At 41.1% G+C, this 12430-nt stretch overlaps 1 protein-coding gene across 6 annotated transcripts in view; it reads right to left on the bottom strand.

The window, feature by feature from the left end:
- The window catches only part of LOC142075123 (dymeclin), a 222816-nt gene that overhangs the window by 24149 nt on the left and 186237 nt on the right, over positions 1–12430 (bottom strand). For all 6 annotated transcript variants that reach the window (XM_075136150.1, XM_075136151.1, XM_075136155.1 and 3 more), the window contains one exon: positions 7058–7171. In XM_075136150.1, the coding sequence (XP_074992251.1) occupies positions 7058–7171 (114 nt within the window). The remainder of the gene's footprint in view (positions 1–7057; positions 7172–12430) is intronic.

Raw genomic sequence — 12430 nt, 5'->3', positions numbered from 1 at the left:
GGGTTTTTTTTCGGTCCCTTCCCCTTCCCCAAAATGCTAAAAAAGTAATTTAAAAAATGTGATACTGTATAATTTTCACGTTCAGAAGACACCTGGAGAGAGGTGGAGAGCACATCCCCCTTTCAAATAGCCTTGAGAGTAACATATAAATATGGTATCGGTTACAGCGTTAGCTAACTCTCTTTGGGAGTGCCAAAGAGAGGTTGTGAATGCCACGGTACACACCACCGCTGTTAGACCTGGCAATATTCAAACAGATAATGTACTCAGCTGTAACGAAGACCTTATGTGCAAAAGGACTCGTCTTACACCACACCAAAGGAAATCAAATCTTGACATGTATGACATTCAAAATCCATGCAAAAACCTACTGGAATGGTAACTGTATGAAGAGTTCTGGTTGGTTTTTTTACTTAAAAATATTAAAGCAAACTTTAAAAAAATAAATAAATATGCTTTATAAGTGACTCACCAACACTACCAGACTATGCCAACATTTCAAACGTCTGGAGTCCAGCAATATGAAGCTCCATGGCTTTCCATGGATTGCAAGTTTCAAGTCAAACTACATTTCAAAGGACTGCAGTATAATTTATTTCATTTTCCCTAAAACTTCTAAGTTAACAGATTTCTTCTATCTTACGTGAAGGATGCTTCTGAAAATGAAGTGTTGTTAGTATTCAATCCAACTCATCAACTGTATTTGCATTATATAGCTACAAACAAGTCTCTCTAAAGACTGCTGAAATCCACTTTTAACCAGGGAACAAAAGGAGTCACCAGATTTCAAAGACTTCTAATCCACAGATGGTAAAGCTAATTTACTTTGGCCTTGGCTTCTTCAGTGTTAAAAAAATAAGCAGGCATATAAAAAAAAAGTTTAAACAAGCATAAGGGCTGCAATTTTGTTTAAAAATATATATGGCCTTCACTGCAAAATTTGTTACCGTGCTATATATTCTAATGAGCTACTCAAGTCTACCTCCTACTAAGGAAGCATTTCTGTGGATTATAATGTTCAAAAGTGACGGTGGTATTTATTTCTGAACTACAGCTCCAAAGTTTTGGTTCTTTTCTGGGATTATGGAGCTAAGAGCCTGACTTCTGACTTTCTTTTTGCAATGCACAGTCAAGAGTTCCCATATGATGCAGTACATCAGCAAGTACCTAACTTTAAGTACTATAATAGTCACAGTTTTTCCATACTATTTTTCACATACTTTAGATCTTGCCTACAAACAAGTTTGCACCATTTAATTAAATAGATTTAAATGATATAAACTCCTGCTTGGACATACTTATTATAAAGTGGTGTCATTCAGTTTAGTTTCAACTCACTCTCAACAATTTAAGTAGCTGGGCTTATATTAATGGAAAAGCACCTGCATAAGGGTTTGCCCTGGTTCAGACAGACAGGTTTATAATCCCACTTAAGATTAGCCAGAGTCAGCTGAGTGCAGACATGTCTTTGACTGCCTACTCACAGCTTCATGATGATAAGTTATTTTCTGACCACAAAGCCCATCAAAACCTTCAAGATCATTTTTCCTGGAATTTTGATTACCCAAAATCATATTTCTCAAGGGATGGGGAGTATATTCTTCTCTACCCGAGGTCTCTGGGAATCTGACCTCTAAAACAAATGCCTTCAAAAGAAACGTGAATTATTGTTCATCACTTACAGGTCAGTTCACGGAAGCAGGGAAGTTTGACATCTTAATTGAGGGTATAAATTGTCAGAAGGAAATATACAATCCATAAATATTATTAACCTTAGCATATGTTTGGTGTTTTGGAAAGGCCCAAAAAGCACTGTGTTTAAAAGTTTCTTATACTTCTCTTACTAATGCGATCTTCTTCAGGTTAAGGGTTAACGGCAGTTGAGGGTCAGCAAAAGGAAGCCTGCATTATAGATGCCTGCCTAGCATCAGACCTAAGGATGTATTAGACACAATCGGCTTCCACTGTAGTAAGATCTTTGACCCTTCAGCCAGAAAAACATAAATATCAGGAAGAATTTGACGAATTTATTTTTTAAGGAAGTTTTCTGTCTCTCTTGCTTACTGCTATGCCCTAGAGCTCTGTAAAGGAGTTGCTGTCTCCATAGCTCCTCTGCCCCTACCTCTTTACAATGTCATAGAGTTAATTTGTGCAGTCTTCTACCTAAAACCCGTGGTAGTGAGGTACTGTTACAGCAGTAAAACAAATGCAAGAAAGCTGTACATAGCTTATGAATTACAGATCTGCCCCAAGGTTTAATTTGGATCATTAAAGACCACTGGTCTGGATTCTGAAGCCAGCATCTTGCCGTGGCCAAATAACAACCACTGAGGACTAAGGACATCAGGACTCTGGAAAAAACCACCATCATCAGGAGCAACTGTAATGGAAGACGGGGCAACAGAAGATGGTCTCTTAGGATCAACATCACGTTAGGTAGGATGCATACATATAAAATGCTACCATTTACCTTTGCAATCTGGGGCGCCGTGTGAGTGCTGCCCACGTCCTGCCCCTCCGCCTGGTGTGACACTAGGTGTGACACTACCAATGACTGTTGAACAGTTGATGTCTCCTCCCTAGGAGGAGCATCCGCAGAAACAGGGCAACCTTTCCAGAGAGCTCCGTAGCTAAACCGAGAGACTGTTTAGACTCCCTCAGTTTTGGGGACTTCACATGCACTTTCTTTTATGGCTATACCTTCTTTCCAGAGTTGAAAGTACCTACGCCTGATGTCCCCCGTCGAATTCACTGCCACCTCAGCCAACAACCATGGTATTTTTATGACGCTTTTGGTAGCCGAACTTTTGGTGTTGGCGCTGGTTCCCCAGGAGCGGGGTGACGTGCCTGGGACAAAAAGCTGTTCTGGTTCAGCTGCCAGGCGGTATCTACCATCACTCCGATGACAATTTACCCTTTTCCCCTGCGCTCCGGTGCCTCGATGATTAGGGGCTTTCTCCAATGAAACAAATGGAAGTTGAAGGAGTTGGAAGTACGTCATTAATAGAAGGGGAAATCTATGAAAAGTGCTTTTAACACCTAAAGCGAAACTTGTTCTGTCAAGAGACTGAAGGCTTTTACCTCTGCTCCTTTTACATATTCTGTGAAATTTTAACGCCTGTCGAACTAGAATGCACTTCAATAAATATTAAATTTTGTACCATACCAAAAAGGTGCGAGTTAATGGCATAACGGCATATCTGCATAACACATCAAGAACGTATGACAGAATGCACACTGATGACAAAATACTCATTGACACAGGGAGAAAAGGAATAGGAGAAAAACAGCTCAGAATATGTTCACAAAAATGAAATCTCTGCCTTAAGTGGCTTAGCTAATGGGAACTTTTCTTTTCTAAAGCATTAAACGTGGCCTCCCAAGTGTGATCATTCCATGAGCCCAAATGTCAGCTTCCAGTCACTGGCTGGCATTCGAAACAAGTTTTCCCACTTATTGTAAAAGAGCGGTTATCTGCTGGCTAACTCCCCTTGAAATCCCGAGATAACTCGCAGACTCCAGACACAGTCCCACTTCTCTCACGCTCCTAATCCTGAAAGTACAGATAGTTCACCAACGGGAAGAAAGGCAGCCTGAGACCTTTAAAAAAATAATAAAAATAAAGAAAGAATGAGGCCAATTTTCACCTATCACTATGATCTCTAAATTGCCTTTAATAAGCTTCTGCAATAAAACAGGGAGCCTGGATTGTGGGCTGCTCGTCTGCGAAGGAGACAGCTCTATCTCCACGCCGTGGCTTCTGCCTCCGTCCCGGGCATATTAACTTCATTTATCTCCTCCCACAGTCTGAAGGAGAAATAACCAGCTCTTGATTTCAGCACCTGCCCTTTATCTCTCTGTTTATGCAGAAGTCTTCTAAAAGGCTAATTACTCAGCTTGGACTTTCCCTGCCTTTCACAGTACACGGCTAAAAGCATACGCTTAAAATAATGTTAATTATATTGTTTGTCTCCAGTCAGATTGCTCCAGGACTGGAAGGAAAATACGAGTTAGATGCCCCATTTCCCAGTAATTATTTGCTAAGAAAACGCAGGATATCTTTCCTAACACACATACAAAAAAAAAAAAAAAAAAAAAAAAGACCTACTGCTAACACACATGCTCACTTTTCATCCCATGTTGCTTCCCACAGAGAAAGGGAGCAGGAGTACCAGGGTGTGCTACAAAACTGATAAGCACCATTATGCAGATCAGGATCGTGGCTCTAAGTGCTGTTATTTTTAGTTGACGTTTATTCATGTTTGAACTATGGTCTAAGCAACAGACTCAAGATCTGAATACATGTAACGCCTCTTGAATGCTCACTTCCTCGACAAAGGCCGAGATAAGCAACTTGAAAACATTCACTGTATTTATCTGTGCGTACATTAGGTACTTATAAATAAGAAAAAAACCACCATTGTCTGAGCTGCAGGGAAGCAAGTGAGTAAAAGCTTCAGTTCTCATTTTTCCAAATCATAACCTCTTCATGTTTCAACCGCCTCCCTCAGAGTGCTTTAGCTGAAGATGGTAATTTCTAGGAGGTAGGAGTAATATCTCTGCGGGGTCTCTTGTACTTTAGAGCACTTCAGTATGTTATGGCAAAAAGCAAGACTGGCTTGAAAATTAATTAGCAATTAACTGCAAAGCTGATCTATAAATTCTAGGAATAAACTCCACAGCTTTGCATGTCGTAATTACGTGTAGGTCACGTCAACCCAGATGCAACAGACCCATAATTCCTCCACACATTGTCCAAGCTGGCCAGGCACAAGCCAGCTCCTATCCAGAAGCCACTTCTCTGAATTGGCTATGCCCAAGCCAGCCTGCGTTAGAAAAATATCCTTTCATCAGGCAATATTAGTTGGTCTACGCAGCTAGACAGCTTCCAGCTCGCAGATGTGAGCTTAGCGATGCAAACACCACGGAGCCTACTGTGCAGGCAACGCGACTGTGGGTAGGGCTGCTCCCACCCATCCAGACGTGCCCAGAGAGTGTCATTAAAGACATGTGGATTAAAGCTTTCTACTTTATTTAGCTGCTGAAATTCCTCAGAGTTGCCAGAGTTATTGTGTAACTGTATCTTTACTCTGATCTTAATATGATTTTGTCGAGCTTTAGAATACTTCCCCTGAAAACCTCCGAGACTGAAGTGGGAAGACCTGAGGAGACTCCTAGGAAGAGGTACAAGGACAGAGGGCACGGATTCTCACAAGGTCATTTCTATAGGAGAGAATCACGTGCTGCTCATCATTACTGTCTGTGCAAAGAAAGGATGTTATTTGCATTTACAAATTAATGCATGACATTACAGATACCAAGGTCAGTGTCACCAACTTTTCTCCCTGCAGGAGTAACCTGCTCTGGCCAAACTGCTGCTCAGCAAAAGGATTTTGAAAAAAAAAAGATAAAACCCAGTAGGTGAGAGCGGGCAGTGTAGAAGAATTATGTGCCAGACTGACTGTGTTCACTTGGCAGCCCTGGCCCCAAACTCAAGTCCTTCGGAGGAAAGGTCACACGCCAAGTCACACTATAAGCATCCTTAAAATTGGAAGTACTCGACTGCTTGGTGAGGACTTACAGAGCTTGGCGCTTGTCAAAGAATTTTGATCTGTTGATTTAAGTGGCAATATAAACATGTCATTTTGAAGGTTGTGTATCATTAATGCAGAAAAGTTAAACTTGATGGGTTTTCACTCCAGAAACAACATTTCTTTAAATTGTGGCCCAACATGCAAGTCAATCTGGCACACTAAGTAACTGATAAAACCTTTTTTTTGTAAGCAGCGAGTTTATTTAGCGATGGCTCTATGTCAAGAAGGAATCACTGTAGCCTCTTAACATCAGAGCTTTTAATTATCTGCACGTAAGAATAAGTTGTCACAGAAAATGCAAAAGGTCCAGTGTTTCTCTGTATTCACAGCATCACAGCGGAGCAAGGAGACAACCTGAAGGGCTGGATTTGGATCCAACAACTCCTCTGGTGTTACGTAGGCTATTCCTGTACTGCGGCTCAGGACTCGGACTTTAGACCAATCTCTCCCGCAGTAATTCAGTCCGAGCGACTAAGTACGTGCCATCTCAGGGACACAGGGAACTGTAGGAAAGACATTAGTATATGCAGCCAGCTAGACTATTCCCACTGGGTGTTTTAAAATTACCAAGGTATAAATAAATTACCAGCCGTCGCCAATGGCCGTGTGTACTCAGTGTGCCTTATCAGATGATATTTTCCTAAAGTTATCACAAAAGAAGTGGATCGTGAGAAGATGCTCCTGCTCTCTTATCATGGAGTAGGAACAAAAATGGTTCTGCAGAAAGCAGACAGTATTTAAAATACACTTGGCATAATGGAGAAGAAAATGCGTTGTGTGTTTAAAAAACACATATAACTCCCATTTGCTTACTTACCTACTTACACAGATTTCATTATTGCAGTATTTAAACATCACAGAGCCATTAATGGATTTTAGCCTCACAAAACCTGTCAAGTTGGTAAATCCCTCATAAGATTTGAGAGATTCTCAGAAGAGAACGAAGGGGTCTGCTCAGGATTATACAGAAAGTTCATTATCACGCTGACGAGACTTACAGGTTCTGAACTGATTTTCAGTAGGTTGGTTAATTCTTAACTAAAGTCCCAGAAATTTATCTTTGTAGCATTTTATATAGACCCAGGTGGAGGTGCAGAGCACTAGAGAAAGAAGACTTAAGTTAACAAAAAAAAAAAAAAGATCAAAGTTTGGTTACAGCTTAACTAAACAATGGATGGAGAGGTGTGATTGCACCTTCGAGATATGATGAAGAAAACCTTAGCCTCAGCAAATGTTAATTCCTCCACACGCTTCAATTTAATAACTAATCAAGAAAACTCATCCAAACAGTTAGCACAAATTAGGAATTGAAATTAAAACAGACACATATGGCAATCCACAATGCAACCCCTTATCTGCCGCTATTGATAGGAGAAATGATCTTTTGACGTTATGGATATAAAGGGTATGTATGTAATTGATTGGAACAGTACACATTAATTGATGAGGTCTTGAGCACTTACTCTTAGCCTGTCTTTGGGCAAAGCAACAGCTCCTTGCTTGATGATTTCCAGAACTCGCTCCACTGACAGCTCAGCTCCAGCTTGCTCTAATCGGGAGCTGAAAAAGCTGATCACCTGGAATGAAAAATCAGAGCACAGAAATAAATAGAAAAGAAGAGATCTTTGTATCAATTTACACACGAAGCTGTCATCTTCTTTCCCTGGATCAACGTATCTGTATTTTGTAAAGAATAATCATGTTATTGCTTGTGTCGCAGCCAGGGAGATTTCGTTAATGTCAAATTAGCAGAATTATCAGTATTCTCCTGCAGTCATTTTTAACGGATAGATGATTTTACAATTTAACACACACAGCTGAATTAATAAATTTACATTTTCAAGTACTGTGCACTGACATACGCTTATATTTCTATCTGTCAGTACTTCTGCACGTCAGGATTTTCAAGGCCTTCCAGACTAGCTTTTATAGTTTGGGCTAGAAATTTACTTTCATTTTCAAGCATTAAAGTAAAATCCTTACACTTTCAATGACTCCTGGACAGAAGGCTTTAAGACAACTATTAAATATCTCAATACAACTACAAGAGTCTACATGACTTGCCTGGGGGTTTTGTAGCATCCAAAGCCATAGCAGTTGGAAGGGGGGGGAAAGAGGGGGAAAAGCCCACAAAGCTCCTCTTCTCCCCAAATTAACCACCCGAAGTCCCCCATGTACCTTCTCCATCACAGGTTCCAGGCCCGAGGACCTGTACGTTCCCTTTCAATGCTCTCATCCTCCATGCATCTCCCTGGTGAGGCCAAGCTGCTTTTCACCATATTTCTCTCCCCACCCCCTTTCTGTGACCCAGCTGGTCCTTGTTAGCTAGAACACAGTTAGGTCAGGCTTTAACTTTTATCCCTCTCCAAGCTCAGTAGGTCACACCAGAAGCAGACATCCCACCGGCAGTTCTCCATGTGGGACATCAGAAAACCTTCATTTCTATAGCTCCTTTCATCCAAAAAGAGCACACTTTGCAAACCCCATCCCTTATCCCAGAGGAACTCATCAGTCACGCAGGGGATCCGAAACTCAAAACAATGCAAAAAGGGTATGGGGCAAAATTTCAACACCTACTAAGAGTCCTTTGAAAGTACCACAAGATGGTCAGAGCCACTTGGTAGAGCCCATGCACACGTGAGCACCCAGCTACCCCTTGGCTGGAGCCACGCACAGCTTCCACGCACTGCACATGTTGGTTCCCTGATATCTTGTAGGCTTTGGACATCTCTCCTCTGAAAAGTACTGATGTCCACTTGTATCTGAATCCCAACCTCCAGCACATCGAGTCATCTTTGTTAATTCTCCCAAGCAGAAGGGGGGAAAAGTGTATGATACTACAAAATCTCTGCTGAGCTCTCTTTGTTCTGCAGTGAGACACAGCTGGAGCCAGAAACCATTACCCTAATTATGCCTCCCAGCTCAGCTGCTGTTAATAAAACAAAGACAGCTGATGGCTTGATTACTGTGAGATTCAAATTTGTTGTTCCTCTCTTGTGATCCCCGAAACCCTAGCCCGTGTTTTGAGCAGGTAGATTTGCTGGATCGCAGACCAATTTTCTCTAGAAACTGAAGCACCAAGCGAGATAGAGACAGATGACGGTTGCTGGAAGTTGCTTTTTGGGGTTGTTGTGGTCTGTTGGTTTTTTTTTTTTGGTTCTGTTTTGTTTTAAACAACAGATGTGTGGAAATCAGTCAAGAGAAAATTCAGGTTTAACCTTCTGTGCTGTCCTTACGATTATCTCCGTACTTGAATAAAAGGGAGAATTTCATTGCCTCTGGCAGATGCGGCAGGTAGGTTTGACATTCTTACAGATAAGGACCCGCTGTAGCGCTGTGATCTCTGATCCTTGGAAAAAACCAGGAGTAGGAAGATGTGCTGAGTTCATAAGCAAAGGAGGTGGAGGGAGGAACCAGAAATTACAGAGGAAAATGGCAAGAAACAGCTTGCGCAAAGAGTGCAAGGACCTCGGCGCGAGGCTGACATGGTTTTGGCATAGAGTCTGGGACAAATTGCTGGTAGAGGATACACAGCTCATAGAGGAACGAGCAAGTTGCCCACAAACTTCGAAAGAAAAAAACCCATCTTCCTGCACTTCAAGACTCCTCTGTTGTCAGTAATCACTGGTGAAACCTATCCTCGCCCAGGGCAGGCTCACCCAGAGCATCCATCCCACTAGTGCTGCCTTGTTAGCTCAAGTTCTGCTAAACCACAACAAAAGCCAAATTTAATATTCGGCTTTTAATCAAAAGGATAAAATACTATCATAATGCATACGCATAAAAAAACTGAATGAAGCTCACAGATACTACCTGAATTCTGGCGTTTCCTATTTTGGAAAGTCAAAGCCTCCAATCTTAACATGTTTTTAAAAGACTTTTATGTTTTTGTGGTAAAGGTACTAATCTTGGTTGAGTTATATTTCACACAGAACAAAAGTGCGATAGGCTTCCAGTGTTTTCAGGCTATGTCAGCATTTCACAGAACCTTGAATGGCTATTTTTGGTACGCAGTGGAAGACTGAAATGAAAAATATCTATTTAAATAATACTACTTATCTCTAAGCATTATTTGCCTTACTACTTCAGACAATATAGAATTGGAGTAATTCTTGATAGGAACCCTGATAGTACAGTACCCCAATGAGATACTCAGGTACCCAATAAGTACCCCAATGAAATAAGAAAAAAAAAGGGGGGGGAAGGGAGGGAGAAGGGGGGGCGGGGAAAGATGAGTTATACAGAGGAGATCCTACAAGAGGCATTTGCTTATTACCATTAGATCAGTAATAAAACCAAAAAGCATCCAGCATTTCATCCCTACTGCCCAAGCTCCCGTCTCTTCTGTAGCAGAAGGTCTAACACTTTACCTAGTAATCTGCCCAAATATAGAAATATAAAAGCTTAACATAATATTAAGGAAGAGTAGCCTTCTCCTTTGAAAGAGCTTTAATTACCTTCCACACATAAGTAACAGCTGCATTTAAAATAATCATGAAAATTAACAGATTTCAACTCCTTGTCCACTTAAGAAAACGAACCAGAAAAAGCAAACTGGCTGGATAATATTAAATGAGTTTCAAGTTCTAGCACATGCTTTAAAACCCAATGCTGAGCATATTACTGTAATGTATAGAAAAAAGCAAATCTCCGGGCAAACGAACTAGACTGAGAGATGGACATTTTTTTTTCCTTACGGTGTCCATTTTTTGATATTCTAAAAATTATTTTTCTCATTAATTATTTGGGCAACTGGTCTAAGAAAACAGAAAATAACTGCAAAGACTGCTTAAGAAGAAGAATTACAAGAAACTTAACGAGTCGCTGTGAATTTCTCGTATCCAAGTCATGCTGCGCGCTGAAAGGCCCTCTCCATGCAAGGCACATAACCCGTTTTAAAAAGCTCTTCCTCGAATCTGGCTTCCATATTAACAAAGATTAAAAGGCACGTCTAATCCTGGATTAGACAACCCCTCATCAGGAATATCTTATCCGCGTCCAGATAAAACGGTGTATCTGCAGCACCTTGCCCTGTGCGGAGAACCTGATTCTGGTTGTGCAAGCTACCCAGCCGCGCGGCGCGAGGGGCATGCAGCGACATGGCTTGGTCACCATCAGCTCAGGGATTTCCAGGCTTTGTATTAATACACCATTAATATACTCAAGATCTCTACACAAAAACTGTTTTCTATAGTGATTTCCAAAATTGGTTTTCATAAAGCTTCTCCAGTTAAGAGGTCAATTTTCCCTAAGAGACTCATCTTTAGTCCTTTTGTTTTCTAAACAATAAATTTACAAAGTATTTCCAGAGATGAAAAGTGCTGCAAGAAAGCTAGAATGATTTAAAAGAGACATTGTAGTTTTTGGACTTTTTTTTTAAGATTATGAGGGAATAACCACAACGTCTATTATTTCACCCATCTATTGTTTTCAATAGGGCTGAAAGGCTGAAGTGAAGAAATATTTCTATTTACTAGAGCATGCACCAAGCAGCAGAGCTATCAAGGACAAGATGTTTTCTCCACTTGGATTCTTTCAGCGGATGCTGAAGTGCTGCGATGCCCCAGCCCATTCCCAGCCAGTGCCGCAGCCTAACTAACACACACCACAGCTCCTCGCTTTCTCCATAGCTAAAAATAACAGCGCGATTCACTGCTGCCTCCTCTGCCCGCCACTGTCAAGGTTAACTCTGCAAAAGAGAAAAAAAAATAACTTGGCACCAAATGAAAAAGTTCTGATTCCTTTTTTGTCTTTTTTTTTTTTTTTCCTCTGGAAGGTGATGAAAAGAGAAAGACGCACATTTTGACATCGGCTATTTTACATTTCCAGCCGCGTTCACCCCTGGTAGAGTAACACGCTGTACTGACGGCACACTGAAAGGAGAAGAAAAGGAGAAAACAAACCTCTTGTCATAAAGTACCGCAGGATTAGCACTTCAGCTAAGTATCTTCTTTAGGAAAACATAAATCACAGCAATGTTCAGCAGCCGATAGTCATACCTTCTGTCCTGGAGCAAAAGTGAGGCAAAGCCAACCCTCGCTGATTTAAGAAGGGACGAAACGGCTTCAGGTGATTCAATAGCAGGAGAAACACAAAAGGTTTATCAGCAAACTTGAAGTACTGAAGTTTTTCAGATTCACCTTGAAACTAGGAGCATGTTCAAAGATACATGAACTTTTCAAGGTACTCTGCTCTTCTTATCTCCCCACTCCTAGCAAAGAAAGTGGGTAGGAGTGGGGAGGAAAAAAAAAAAGAAAAAAGAAAAAAAAAAATCACTTAAAGTATTTAGCCGGCCGTAACTAGCAGGATCAAGGTTTTTCTATGGGTATTTTAAGGAAAACCATGAAAGATCAGTTCTAATGTTCACTGCAAGTCCTGCAGGTCTTGAAATAGGAGTTGCTATGCCAGAGCCAAGCCAACTCAACAGATTTTAAAATCTAGCAGGGAAATATGTTCAGAGAATTAAATTCCTAGTAGGAAATTGCATCAATCGAATCCTTTGCATCACTAAACCCTTGCTCCCGACCTCCTGATTTCTATCAGACTATTTTGCAAACAAAATTCTAGCAGCTCCTAGTTAAGCCTGTTCAACCACACGATATCTATCACTAGCTCATAGGAAATAGGAAAGTAATGGAAGCCAGCGAGTTCTCACGATGGCCACGAACCAAACTCATCTTTAGGAATTGCTAAGGAAGAGCCTCCACCAAATTCCTGACACATTTGAGGTTGCTGCCCAAATTATAGACCACCTCTGAAATGGAGGCATGTAGATAGTTCACAGCTGAAACATTTCTGCAGGAGGCCAGAACAGGAACCATAGCATTCCTCTTTGT

The sequence above is a fragment of the Calonectris borealis genome, chromosome W (genome assembly GCF_964195595.1).
Source record: "Calonectris borealis chromosome W, bCalBor7.hap1.2, whole genome shotgun sequence".
In the NCBI taxonomy this organism is placed as follows: Eukaryota; Metazoa; Chordata; class Aves; order Procellariiformes; family Procellariidae; genus Calonectris; species Calonectris borealis.
The sequence above is the reverse complement of the archived record's forward strand: the minus strand, read 5'-3'. Positions and strand labels throughout refer to the sequence as shown.